Below are 14571 nucleotides of genomic sequence, written 5' to 3' on the forward strand. Positions count from 1 at the left end.
CCACTCCTTTGTTGCCTTGGCTGTATGTTTTGGGTCATTGTCGTGCTGGAAGACCCAGCCACGACCCATTTTTAAGGCCCTGGCGGAGGGAAGGAGGTTGTCACTCAGAATTGTACGGTACATGGCCCCATCCATTCTCCCATTGATGCGGTGAAGTAGTCCTGTGCCCTTAGCAGAGAAACACCCCCAAAACATAACATTTCCACCTCCATGCTTGACAGTGGGGACGGTGTTTTTTGGGTCATAGGCAGCATTTCTCTTCCTCCAAACACGGCGAGTTGAGTTCATGCCAAAGAGCTCAATTTTTGTCTCATCTGACCACAGCACCTTCTCCCAATCACTCTCGGCATCATCCAGGTGTTCACTGGCAAACTTCAGACGGGCCGTCACATGTGCCTTCCGGAGCAGGGGGACCTTGCGGGCACTGCAGGATTGCAATCCGTTATGTCGTAATGTGTTACCAATGGTTTTCGTGGTGACAGTGGTCCCAGCTGCCTTGAGATCATTGACAAGTTCCCCCCTTGTAGTTGTAGGCTGATTTCTAACCTTCCTCATGATCAAGGATACCCCACGAGGTGAGATTTTGCGTGGAGCCCCAGATCTTTGTCGATTGACAGTCATTTTGTACTTCTTCCATTTTCTTACTATGGCACCAACAGTTGTCTCCTTCTCGCCCAGCGTCTTACTGATGGTTTTGTAGCCCATTCCAGCCTTGTGCAGGTGTATGATCTTGTCCCTGACATCCTTAGACAGCTCCTTGCTCTTGGCCATTTTGTAGAGGTTAGAGTCTGACTGATTCACTGAGTCTGTGGACAGGTGTCTTTCATACAGGTGACCATTGCCGACAGCTGTCTGTCATGCAGGTAACGAGTTGATTTGGAGCATCTACCTGGTCTGTAGGGGCCAGATCTCTTACTGGTTGGTGGGGGATCAAATACTTATTTCCCTCTGCAGAATGCAAATAAATTCATATACTTTCCACAATGTGATTTTCCGGATTTAATTTGTGATGTGCTATCTCTCACTGTTACCAATAACCTACCCTTCAATTATGGGCTGCTCATGTCTTTGTCAGTGGGCAAACTTACAAAATCAGCAAGGGATCAAATACTTATTTCCCCCACTGTATGTAAGATAAAATTTGGGCATATGAAATAGTAGGTAGAAGTGTGTACATGTACTTGCTATAGGCAAATTTACAAAGAGAAAATATATATTAATCTACTTTTCCTGTGAAAGATGGTGTAACTTAGGATATACTTGCTTTGCAAGATAGGAAGTCTGTTATAAAATGACTCTCTAAAGCAATAGCAGCACCAGAGTGAAGAAAAACTGCTGGAACAGTTCATGAAACACTAAGGTTCTTGTTAAATTATTAACTACTAGTAAAAAAGGCCCGTTTCTGACACAAATGAAACGGGCGCTAGCAAGGTTTTCCTCGGAGTGTGTATGTTTGAGAGAGTGTATGTGAGAGTGACTGTGTGTGAGAGAGAGAGTGAATGTGTAAGTGTGTGTGTGTGTGTGTGTGTGTGTGTGTGTGAGAGAGATAGTGAGTCTGGGTGTGAGTGTGTCTGTGAGAGAGAGAGTGTGAGAATGAGAGTGTGTGCAAGTGCGTATGTGAGACAAAGTGTGAGAGAGAGTGTGTTTCACATAGATACAGTGTGTGCGAGAGAGTGTGTGTGAGACACAGACTCTCTGTGAGACTGAGTATATGAGACCAAGAGAGTGTGTGAGTGACTGTGTGACACATAGAGAGTGAATGTGATACAGTGTGAGACACAGAGTGTGTGAGAGACAGTGTGTGAGCGTGAGAGAGAGAAAGACATTGACTGTGAGAGAGAGAGTGTGTGTGTGACAGAGATACCACCCCCCCTCTCTGGTGTCAGCCCCCCCCCCCTCTCTGGTGTGTGAGAGTTACTGTGCAGGACGCTGAGCTCTAGTTGTGCTTCAAGGAACTGACCAATCCTATTTAATAGAATGCACCTCCAACATTCTGAAGCCGAGAAACCTTGTGTGGCTGGTCACTTCTGTTTGTGACGAACCCGTAAGTACGTGATCTCAATTCAGGAAATGGATACAGAGAGCAGGAATGCCTCAGCCATGCAGTCAGCTTCAGAATGTTGGAGGTGCGTTTTATTATATAGGATAATGGAAATGGCTCTCTGGCTTGTGGTCCCTGTCTGTTATTTTTGTTATACCGGGGCCTACCAACTGGAAATCACTTCAGTACTGAGGGAACACGTTTCCTGGTATTACATTACAAAGAATGAGGTAACAATCATGATTTTTGTGATACCGTATTTGGTTTGGTATTGGAACAATTGCTAGTAGTGTCATCTACTCTCAGTAAGAGAGTATTGCCCTGAAAATTACTTATTTCAGAGCAGTATAGGCCTTGTGCCAGTAGATTTCATTGAAGGCAGAACTGCTAGGGCTTGGATCCTAGAATGTCCTCTCTTTGGCTCACAGAAAATAGGTAGGAGGACACAGTGACATGAATCTTTGGAGTTCAGCCCTCCAAGCAGAAGCAAAGAGACAATGACAGCATGGAACTGAAAAGGTCAGCCAAAGAGAAAAGGCAAGCAATATGGTCCTGGAGAGAAACTGGACTTGCTGGAAAACAGAGGAAATAACAGAGGCCCAGGAAACCTGGACCATGGCCTGCAGATGAGCACAGAAGAGAAAATAATTAATAAAAAGGCAAAATACACTGCCAAAAAAAGAGAAGCTAAAGGTGAGACTCAAAGAAAAAAAACAAAAAGCCAGACACAAAAGTTAACTAACTACTAATCATTTATGTAGTACCACTAGATGTACGCAGATCTGTACACATTCTATGCAGGTACTTTCTCTGTCCCTAGAGGGCTCACGATCTAAGTTTTTGTACCTGGGGCAATGGAGGGTTAAGAGGTTTGCCCAAGGTCACAAGGAGCTGCAGTGGGAATTGAACCCAGGTTGCCAGGCTCAAAACCCGCTGCATTAACTATTAGGCTACTCCTCCAGTTAGAAGATAATTGTTAAATTACTTTGTCTTTTTGAATTTGCAGTGAAGCAGAAATATATTTGAAACTAGGGCTGTACCGAATAGTCTTATTTGATTCGATTCGGCCCCAAATACATTATTTGTATTCGGCCGAATAGTGATTTTAATTCAAATACAGATAATCCTAGGCTCTATTGTCCTAAATCCTACTGAAATAACATGAAATCAGAGGTCAAGTGTTTGTTTCTTTTATTATTTGTTATGTTAAAAGCTCAATGCCTATTATTTATACTCAGTGCCCGTATTCAGCCAAATAGTAAAATATGCTATTTGGTACAGCTGTGTTTGAAACATTGACTGTTGACTATGCTGGAGGGAAAGATTCATGGCCACCAACATTTCAAAATCATTCAGGGTGCTAAACATAATACAAATGACACCTTCCTGGACACAGTGATGGAACTTGCTCAATACTGGGGATTCTCAGCTGTCACTGGCACCCACAGAGCTGGCTCCTGTGAAAGGATTGACACTATCTGTAATATGTGGGACCTTTTTTTTAAACTAGAGTTAGGAACATTGAAAGATATAACGTTTGAATCAAGATAAACAGTATTTGTTATAGTAGCTTTCTGCTTGAGAAAAATATGTATATGAATTTAGTTAACTTAAATTGTACTTTACAATTTTAAAAAGAAATTGTTCCTTCTATGTTATTGTGGGGATCAAATGACATCATAATTCAAAACTGAATGAATAGCTCCTCAGTGTGATATGAAGAGTCAGCTTTTTGGCCCGATGGTCTCTTTTTTCTAATTATTAATCCCGATGTTTTTTAGCAGCCCTTTTGAAGTAATTTGGGTTATCAAAGTTATACCTGATTTTCCATAGATTGACTATTGGCAGTTTAGTTTACCATTGTAAATAAAATTGTTGTGCAACAGCAAGTGCTTTTGTAAAATATTTGGCAATTAGTAGCACCTAATTGGTGATTCTTAACGTAATGGAAAGGAAGGGGAGAATACATTGATTTTCTCAGTTTAGGGTAGATAAGGGCTATTTGCACTCTTATACCAAAGCTGAATTTTATTGTGAGTGCCAGGCATGCCAATTAGAATACTCTTAGGGTTTGAATTACCAAGCACAATGTATGACACGTGTGACCTTTGGGCCACAAACTACACACATACTCCAAATGTGTTTATAAATTCCCTCAGACCCTTCAGATTGTTAGTCTTCAGCAGCTAATTCAGAACACAGAGTTTTTTTTATGTGTCTTTAGCATTTGTGGAGGGAAACCAAGAGAGTTAATTCAAGCTGAATCCAGAATACCTCTACTTTTATATATACCTGTGTTGTAAAACAAGGCAATTAGAAAAGCTACAGAGAAGGGTGACAAAAATGATAAAGGGGATGTGAAAACTTCCCTATGAGGAAAGGTCAAAGCAGCTATGGCTGTTCAGCTTGGAGAAAAGATGGCTGAGGGGAGATATGATAGAGATCTGTAAAATAAAAAGTGGAGTGGAGTGGAACGGGTAGACGTGAATCGCTTGTTTACGCTTTCCAAAAATGCTAGGACTAGGGGGCACGCAATGAAGTTACAAAGTAGTAATTTTAAAATAAATCAGAGAAAATATTTTTTCACTCTACGTGCAATTTGTTGCCAGAGAATGTTGTAAAAGCATTTAGCTTAGCAGGATTTAAAAAAGGTTTGGATAACTTCCTAAAAGAAAAGTCCTTAAGCCATTATTTCAATGGCCTTGTGGAAAATCCACTTCTTATTTCTAAGATAAGCAGCATAAAATGTGTTCTACTGTTTTGGGATCTTGCCAGGTACTTGTGACCTCGGTTGGCTACCGTTGGAAACAGGATACTGGGCTTGATGGACCTTCGGTCTGTCCCAGTATGGCAAACACTTATGTTCTTGTGTCAAAAGATGGGCGTCCTTCTCTTTCGAAAATAAGCCTGCAAGGATTCTAACACTGATGAACAAATGACCTAGCCAATAATATCCCAGTGGTAGCGCAGAAGACTTTCCAGGAGCTGGGGGAGGGGTGAAAACCTCTGGTACAGACTGTAGCTTTTTGTGAAGTACCTCCTATTTAAGGAAAGGGAGCAAAAAGATTTAAAAAATACTGAAAATTCAATAGGTGGTTCAAAGCCTGGTGTCACTAGAAGTATTAGATACAAAGAGGATAGGGCAATACATGGAAAAACAAAACACTATATTGTAATAGTAATAATGGGCTACATCTTACTGTGGCAGGAAAAAGAATCCTTTGTGAGAAATTCAGGCAATATGTTTCTAGGCATGTAAACTAGAAGGTGAGGATGGCATATGGAAGCAGGTCATCTCTGGTGGTCACCCCAAGTAAAAGACAACATGTGACAGTAGTAAAGAAAGCAATGTAAACAACAATCTTAGCACTTTTACTTAGCAACACAGTAGAAGGTGAGACTAAACAAAAAACTATAAAGAAGATGCAACTACCACTGAAATGTAGCCAAAAGAAAGCAATGACCACAAATGCTTGTAGTCTAAACAACAAAGTTCATGATCCGCAAGCCCTGATGTTAGAAGCAGATTTAGATATCGTTATCGCAGAGACATGGTTCAGTGACTCCCATGAATGGGACGCAAACATACTGGGCTATAATCTATTTAGGAAGGATAGAGATGGTCGAAAAGGTGGAGTAGTGCTATATGTGAGAAACAGTATCAAAGCAACTGAAATGCAGGGGGCCTGTGGAAAGGAAGAAGCAAAATGGATCACCTTGAAAAGAGAAGATGAAACATTTATCCGTATGGCTGTTGTCTTCAGACCTCTCTGACACAATCGGAGCAGCTTGATAAAGATCTGGTTACAGATATCCAAAAGTTGGCAAAGAAAGGGGAGGTGCTGGGAGATTTCATCCTGCCGGATGTGGATTGGAAATTTCAATCTGCGGAACTGGACAAAAGTAGAGAGATTGTGGATGCCTGTGACACCCTGAGTGAGGGTTGAGGGTGGGCCTTTGAAATAACACAACTGTACAAAGGGATATAAATGAATACAAGTGTTTATTTAATTGAATCCTGAGGCCTGTTATGTGACAGGACCAGGAACAAAAGATAGATTGCCTCTGTAATTCAATAAGCAGTCTTATGCAATGCAATGTAGCCCATCAGACTGGCAAAGCCTGAACACAATCTGTGGCTGGTAGGGCGACCCCACCCCAAGCATAGCCTGTGAGTCTTTCTCAGTTCTTCTCTGAGTACTAGGGTCTGGCTCCAGCCAGACTTCATGGCAAGGCTTGTCAGTCTCAAACAAGAAGCAAAAAGCAGCTTACCTCAGCGAGGTCGCAATTCTTAACCATAGGTGGTGGTGGCATACACAGGGGTTGAGGGGTTGTACACTTAGGAGTAATGTCAGGAGATTCTTTTTCACAGAGAGGGTGATCAATGCCTGGAATGCCCTCCCGAGGGAGGAGGTAGAGAGAAAAAAGGTGACAGAATTTTAAAAGGCGTGGGATGAACACAGAGGATCTCTAATTAGAAAATGAACGGTATAAAAAACAAAACTTAAATGTCTGCATGTGTGTTGATGTGTCGAGAGGCCCTTAGATGGCAGCTCCAGCTGTGAAGAATAAGGCCGGTGCCAGGAAGACTTGTTTAGTCTGTGACCTGTATATGGCAAACTGGTTTAGGACAGACTGGAGAGGGCTTAGCAATTTTATTAGCTGAAACATGGACAATGCTGGGCAGACTTTTACAGTCTGTGTCCTATAAATGACAAGATGGAATTGCTTAACAAATATTTATGTTCTGTATTCACAGATGATGGCCCAGGTTTAGGACCACACAAAGAGGAATGAAAGTGTGGTAGACCTTGAACAATTTTCAGAAGACAGTATTCATGAGGAGCTAGTTAAACTAAAGGAAGACAAAACAATAAGGCTAGATGTGATACCTCTGGGGGTATTGACAGAACTTAGGGAAATTCTGGTGGCTTCGCTGTCTAAACTTTTCATTGCTTCTTTAGAGTCAGGAGTGGTCCCAGATGACTGAGAAACAGTAGATATGTTCCATCCCTCTTCACAAAAATGGAAATAAGGAGAAGATGGAAACTGCAGGTCTGTTACTCTGACCTCTGTGGTGAATAAATTAATGGAAACACTTCTAGGATAGATGATATTGAGGTTTCTGGAATTCAGTAGATTGTAGGACTCAAAGCAGCAAGGTTTTACTAGTGTTAAGTCTTGTCAGACAAATATGATTCATTTCTTTGTCTGGGAGTATTTAGATTTTAGAAAAGCTTTTGACACAGTTCCATATAGGCATGTTAATAACTGGGTTAGAAACTGGTTGAGTGGAAGGTAACAAAGGGTAGTAGTAAAGGGATGTTACTAGTGGTATGCCGCAAGGATCTATTCCAGTTCTTTTAACATTTATGTAAGCGATATTTTAGAAGGGCTGTCTGGTAAGGATTGTTTCTTTTTGGATGATACAAAATCTGTAATTGAGTAGACATCCCAGATATAATTAGTGCTAAGTGTTCTTCTTTGTTCCGCCTACATTTAGTCGCCACTTTGTAGAATTGCCCCCTTGAAAATTAGGTATGAACATTTTTGCCAGCCATAGAGCTGATATAAATTCTCATGCCTAGAAGCTGGAAATTCACATGTAAATTATAGTATTCTATGGTTGATGTATGATGTACATAAGAGTGAACCCCACCCAAGCTCCATACCTGTGTACTCATCCCTCACAAATACATTCATTGTAAGTTGAGTTTTGCAAAATAGCATTTAGGTGTAACTTGGCATTTTATATGCACATACATGTGTGAATGCAATTCTCTGAGAACAAGGACATCCCATCACATGTGGGTGACATCCTCCAACGGAGCCCGACACAGATGCTCCAGTGTTCTAGAAAAAACAGAAGTCTTTGGCAGCTCCATACCATTCATGCATGGGTTCTTTCCTGCCTGACTCATTCACCTGGAACCAGCAATCCTTTGTTTTCTTCAGAGCAGTTGTGCATTTTTTGGCTTTCTTCAGCTCAGCCTAGTTTTTCCCTTGTGCCTTCCCTTGTGTGTGTGTGTGTGTGTGTGTGTGTGTGTTTGTGGGTTTTCCTGTAGGTATGTGGGACCTTTCTTCTATTTTCTTCTTCCTCAACCATTTTTAGTTCCCTAGTTTTGCCAGCCTTTTAAGTTTTATTTCTTTTAGGCATGTCTTCTCTGGCCTTCTTATGCTTTAACTCATGGTTGAGACTTTGTTTTGTTAAAAAAAAAGAATTGAGTTGTTTGATTTTGTTGTAGTTATTTATGCCCTGATATTCCTTAACACTCCCAGTGATTTTAAGAAATGTTCTTGGTGCAGCAAGTCATGTCTGTGACTTACCATCACAGCTGGTGCTTGCCATGCCTTGGACCAGACCATAATACCTCTAATTGTAAATTCTGTCTTTTAACATGCAGAAAAGAACCCTAAAGAGTCAAGAGATCACTTGCGAGAGACTTGACATCGGCATTGCGGACATCGTTCCTCATGACTGGCAGAGCTACATTGGACACTAGGGACATGCTGGCACCGAGGAGGTCTTTGCCTGCCTCAGCATCAAGTGTTGATAGGGCACTGTCGGGCCGGGCATCATTGGACTCGACACCAAGGACACACAAGGATTTAACTTCATCTTTATCAGCTCCGAAGGACCCCGATATCATGCATCAAGCAAAACGAAGAAGCACTGCCATCAGACCTCTTCAAAGCACAGTGCCAGGAGCTCTGGGGCACCAGCATCACCAGTACCTGAGAAGTATTGGGGCCAGGAGGACCATTTCCCTTCTGTAGAGTCAATGATGTTGCATCAGTCTCCTAGAAATCGGGACCAGCCTTTTGATTCAGCTCTATCATCTTTGCAGGCTGTCCCCATGTCATCATTGGCCTCACCTTTACTGATGTCTGCCCCTGAAAAGTGGCTCTGGGCCTCACTACAAGAGGAGTGGGGAGCGCATCCTGGCTTGGTGCAACATTGTGGCATCAAGGGCATTGGTGTTGCCCATAGTGCTGCCCCAGCCTCTTCTGGAGGCCCATGCTCTGCCCTTCGCCTTTTTCATCGACACCAGTGTCTTGCTGGGTGCTGGTGTCAGTGTCTGAAAAAGCAGTGCTCTTCTCCAGCCTATCAGGTGAGGAAGCTCCCCTGGAGTCCATCAGGGGTCATGTACCTTGGCATTCTCATTCAGAGCCTGGGCATGAGTCCAGTGGACCAAGGTGAGCATGGATTCAGCCCTTTCATGAAGAGTATATCACTGAGTCTGATACGGACCATGTTTGGGTGTCTGATGTGAAACCAGAGAATCTCTCTGAGGAAGGTTCCATTGGTAAACCTTCTGACCCATCCCCACCTCAGAAAAGAAGCTGTCCTTTTTCTCTTTTTTGACGGAGATGGTGAAGACTGTTCCGTTTCATTTGGAATTCGAGGACAAGCCCAGAGCTGAGAAGTTGGATGTCCTTGGCTATGATGCCCATCCCAAGGAAGCTGTGACAGTGCCTGTGCACAGCATTCTTCAGACAACCCAGATGAGGAATTGGGAGACCACTCCTTTGTGCAGCCAGTTCTTAAGAAGGCAAACTCTATACAAGTCCAGAAGGCTCTCCAGTTTGAGAAGCAGCAGCTTCCTAACCATTTTGTGATGGTCAAATTCACCCTAAGAAAGGCCTTGCCCTCACACCAGATGGAAAACCTCTTCCATTTAAAATTTGTATTTATTTATTTATTTATTTGTTGCACTTGTATCCCACCTATTTGCAGGGTCAATGTGGCTTACAAAGACCTGTTATGGCATCGCCATTCCAGGGTAGAAAGATACAATCAGTGTTACAAAGAGATTAAAGATGACAAAAAGAGCTATGCAAACATTTATAGAAAGAAGACGTTCAGAATGAGGGTAGAGTGGTGATGTGTTATAGTTAGCTATGGATTCTCGTGGTAGGTCTTATTGAAGAGAGAAGTTTTCAGAGATTTGCGAAAGTTAGTTATTTCGTTAATGACCTCTTAGTAGAATATTTTTCTGGAAGGTAGCAGGAGCCGAGAAACACCCTCATGCAGTTAGAGGAATGTGAATTCTAGCTCTCAACATCCAAGCTGTGAGGGCCATAGATTAGAGTTTTGGTGCTGAAGAGATCTCTTGTTCTGGGTGATGAAGGTTGGAAAGCATTTTGGTCTCCACGGATCTTCAGAGGATAACTCCAGAAGTAGACGGAACCAAATCTACCTCTAGCCAGTAAGGTGCAGTGAGGATCATGGCTCCTTGGTCCTGCTTGAGTTTCAATAAAGCGTATGGTAGGTACAGGAGTCCTTTCCCCCAATCGAGGAGAATGGCATCCAATGCTAGTTTGCCATTCAACCTGAACCTGGAGCTGAACTTTGTTGTTGAGGTGAGTGGCAAAGAGGTCTACTGAGAGGGTGCCCCACTCTCAGAAGAAATCCCATTAACATGTGGAAGGTAAGCCTATCTCTGTTCAGCCTCTAGTTGTCCATTTTATGAGAGGTTTCTATTGATTAATCCCCCAATCAAACCTCCCACAGTGTCACGGGCCCTCAAAGTTGTCCTCACCCAGCTGATGAAAGCTCCTTTTGAGCCACTTGACACTTGCCATCTGAAGTTCTTGGCTTGAAAATCTGCATTTCTGGTAATGGTCACTTCAGCACACAGGGTCAGTGAACTTCGGGCCCTAGTAGCAGATCCACCTTACACAGTATTTCATCACAACAGAGTGGATCTCCACATGCATCCTAAGTTCCTTCCAAAGATGGTTCCGAAGTTCCATCATAATCAGTCAGTTGTTCTACCAACGTTTTTCCCCAAACCTGATTCCAGTCCTGGTGAAAGTGCTCTGCACACCTTGAAACTGCAAGCAAACCTTAGCCTTATATCTGAATCGGACTAAAGCCCATAGACGTTCTACCCAGTATTTTGTTTCTTTTGATTCAAACAGAATAGACGCAGCCATCGGTAAACACACTCTATCCAATTGGCTGGCAGATTGCATCGCCTTTACTTGTGCCCAGGCTGGGCTGACTCTGCAGGGTAATGTCACAGCTCTCAATGTCAGAGCCGTAGCTGCAGCAAAAGCCCACTTGAGATCAGCTGCAATGTGGTCTTCTCCACACATTTACATCTCACTACTGCCTTGGGCAGAATTCCCAACGTGACAGTTCGGTCAGACAGTTTTGCAGAATTTGTTTGGAGTCTAGAATCTAACTCTGTCTTCCTTGGCCCATTTTTATTCTGTTCCAGGCTGCATCTACACATTAGGTATGCACATAAATTTTAATTTAATTGGTTACTGGTTGGCCTTGTCTGTTGCAAGTCCCTGTTGTCCGTTTATTGTTTTCAGTGAGCCTAGTAGCTAGGGATTCCCACATATGGTAAGTGATGTCCTGTTTGTCCTCAGAGAAAGTGAAGTTACTCACCTGTAGCGGGTGTTCTCCAAGGCCAGCAAGACACCTATTACCACATACCCTCCCACTTACCCTAGGAGCTATATTCTCTAAGCTTTTTTATTCATCTGCTGGTCCCACGCAAGTGAGTCAGGTGGGAAGGCACCTGTGCATATTTAGTACAAAGCTACCAAAGGCTTCAGTGTTTTTTTTCTAGAATGTTGGGTAGCATCCATAGGATGCCACCCACATGTGGTAATGCGTGTCCTGTTCTCCTTGGAGAACACTTGCTACAGGTGAGTAACTTCACTTTATTCTAAGCATTTACATGTGTAATGATGCATAAATGTGTTAGGAACTATGTTATAGAATTGCTTCCCACATGCACATCTAAACAATTATCATTGGAAGTCAAAATCTACATATTATATACAGACTAGTAAAAAAGGCCCGTTTCCGAAACCAATGAAACGGGCGCTTGCAGGGTTCAGCTGGTGTAAGTCCTTGAGCCCAAAGTTGGTCATGGGAATCCGCACTACATGCTATTCTGTAGAGAGCCCTCATCCTGGAGCGCTCTTTATAGAATAGCGCTGAGCACCCCTGGTGCCTAATTTTCAGCACCAATTACTGAATCCGGCCCCTATATGCATACTTTATAAGAAAGACTCACAACAAAAGCAAGTTTCAAAGTGAAATTATGCATGTACTTTCCCTTTCAAAACTGATGCAGAGCTTATGGGTAGAAAGCATGTGCAAAGTTTGTCAAGATGCACACACTCATAAGTAGTTCCATAGTGAAATGATAGATGACAGCAGAAAAAAAGGCCAGTTGACTCACACAACCAATTATTCTGGTCTATATTGCCAAGATTACGAGTGCTAGCTGCTAGCCACAGAAATCTGGCCACTTCCAGTTTAACGTCCTTCAGCCTCTCCCACTCCTATAACTCCCCTGCTATGAAAAGCCAAATCAGCCAGTCTCCCATTTATCAATAGATATGGTATTTTGAACTTTCCAAATGTTTAATGTCCTGTAGTTACTGTGTATTTCTTAATATAGAAGTCATCTGACAAGTTAGCTTAGATTTGATAATCAAAGCAGCCATAAAATTCAGTGATGCCACTGCCCAAATATCTGATCACTTAAGTCCCTCTACCAATCTACCATCTCAAGGCATGCCTTGTCCCCTGATTTGCTCAACTTTCTATCTTGTTCTACCACACCTTTTCATTACCAATGCAAGCATGTCCAGATTTTATTACAAATGCTGGCTTCCACTACCTCTGTTGGTAGGGCTTTCTATGATTTCTTACCTACCTTTTTGATTTTTATAGTCCCCTACGTAATTCAGCACTCAGACCTTCTTCCATTTCCTACCAGTAAGTTTTGTCTCATCCATATAGCCAGCAAAGCTACCTAGACTAGTCTCCAAAAATATCCAGTTGCTTCCTCCTCATTGATATTTGCATTTTAACCATGGTCCCTCCTCGCAGATTAGTCCTTTCTTCTGGGAAACCCGATACAGCTATACTACCGTTTGGATTTTGACTGCCAATGTGTGCAGGTTACCTTAAACGGATACTTGATGCAATTCTACTGCTGCTATTAGGGTTATAATATTACTCTGTATAGTTAACCCAGGGTAAGTATGTTTTTAACCATAACAGTGTAATGCATCCCTACCTTTGTTAGGGTGAAACCTAACCTCCACCCTTTGTACATTAACCTGTATATTCACCCTTTTTGCTTCCATCATTCGCAGTACTCAAGCCCAAATGCCATGAAAGACCTAGATAGTCTCCAGACAACATTTAACAGACCCTCAAGATCACACTATTTAATCACTTATGGTCCACAACACTCACTGAAGAAGTCAGTGACTCATTTTTCAGAACAAAACCAGTCCTATCAGCTTTGTCTCTGATCATTCACTGCACACAACACACATCACTGCCAAGCTCAGCTTTTGGAAGTGGAGTTGGTAATTTAGAATGACTGGAAACACATGGAAAGAGGAGGGAACTGGTATGGCTGATCCTTGCAGCACATAGTGGATGTGGAGGAGAGAACCATAGTGGCCATCTCCTGTAGCACTCAGTGCAGCAGAGAAAAGAAAAAATTTGCTTTCGCTGCCTCCTCCAGTACACAGCAGAAATGGAGGGAGTTGCAGTCATTGGTCCCTACAACTGTTGATATCTTATGCTGCTGTCAAAGAACATGATGTGAAAATAACTACCCCCAGAACATTTCACAGCCACTAAAACAACAGTATTTAATCTGCTACTCTCCACAAAAATCTTGAAACAAATCAGTTTGTCTTGAAAACAGGAATTTATTTAAAAAATACTTCTCATCGCAACTCTCTAAAACCTATTTATACATTTTTGCAGATTTTCATTTTTGTAAACTGGTGAACAAAATACAAAACACCAGATCACTTTGAGAAACAGGATGGTCACAAGTGTTATGAGTTCAGCTAGTTTAAAGGTTTTCTTTAAAATAAAGCCTGAAAGCCCAGATCTCCCTCAGAATTAAAATAAAGGTCTTTTACTGTAGGTAATAGCTCATAATCACAGCATTATGGTTAGCTGTTGAAACTTTAATAAGGTTGGTTTATTTATCTTTATCGTTCAAAATTCTTGTAGCTTCAGTGGCTGCTGGATAACTATGAAACAGCAGAAGGAGTGAGCCTTCCCCGAAGTACCCTTTACAACCATTACCTACGGCATTGTCAGGAGCACAAACTAGATCCCGTCAACGCTGCCTCCTTTGGGAAGCTCATACGATCAATTTTCATGGGACTCAGAACAAGAAGATTGGGCACCAGGTCAGTATTGAATTGCTGGATTCATTCCTTCACATATATTTTATATTAAAAATAATGTTGCAGTGAAATCAACATAGCACAATAGTAATTTTGTATTCCTAACAGAGTGCACTCTTCTAATTTCTCATGTTCCTGTACAAAGGGGGAATTCCAAATACCATTACTATGGAATCCGGGTGAAGCCAGACTCCCCTCTAAATCGACTACAGGAGGATATGCAATATATGGCTATGAGGCAACAACCCATGCAACAGAAACAAAGGTATGTAGCGAACATTATAAAATATATTTATAAAGAAATATACCTTCGGGGACATTATCGTATACAGATC

At 42.1% G+C, this 14571-nt stretch overlaps 1 protein-coding gene across 1 annotated transcript in view; it reads left to right on the forward strand.

Annotated features, from left to right (window-relative positions):
- RFX3 (regulatory factor X3) overlaps positions 1 to 14571 on the forward strand; it is a 604963-nt gene that overhangs the window by 430427 nt on the left and 159965 nt on the right. The window contains exons 6-7 of the mRNA XM_030193816.1: positions 14058 to 14239; positions 14382 to 14501. Coding sequence (XP_030049676.1) covers positions 14058 to 14239; positions 14382 to 14501 — 302 coding nt within the window. The remainder of the gene's footprint in view (positions 1 to 14057; positions 14240 to 14381; positions 14502 to 14571) is intronic.

The sequence above is a fragment of the Microcaecilia unicolor genome, chromosome 2 (assembly GCF_901765095.1).
Source record: "Microcaecilia unicolor chromosome 2, aMicUni1.1, whole genome shotgun sequence".
In the NCBI taxonomy this organism is placed as follows: Eukaryota; Metazoa; Chordata; class Amphibia; order Gymnophiona; family Siphonopidae; genus Microcaecilia; species Microcaecilia unicolor.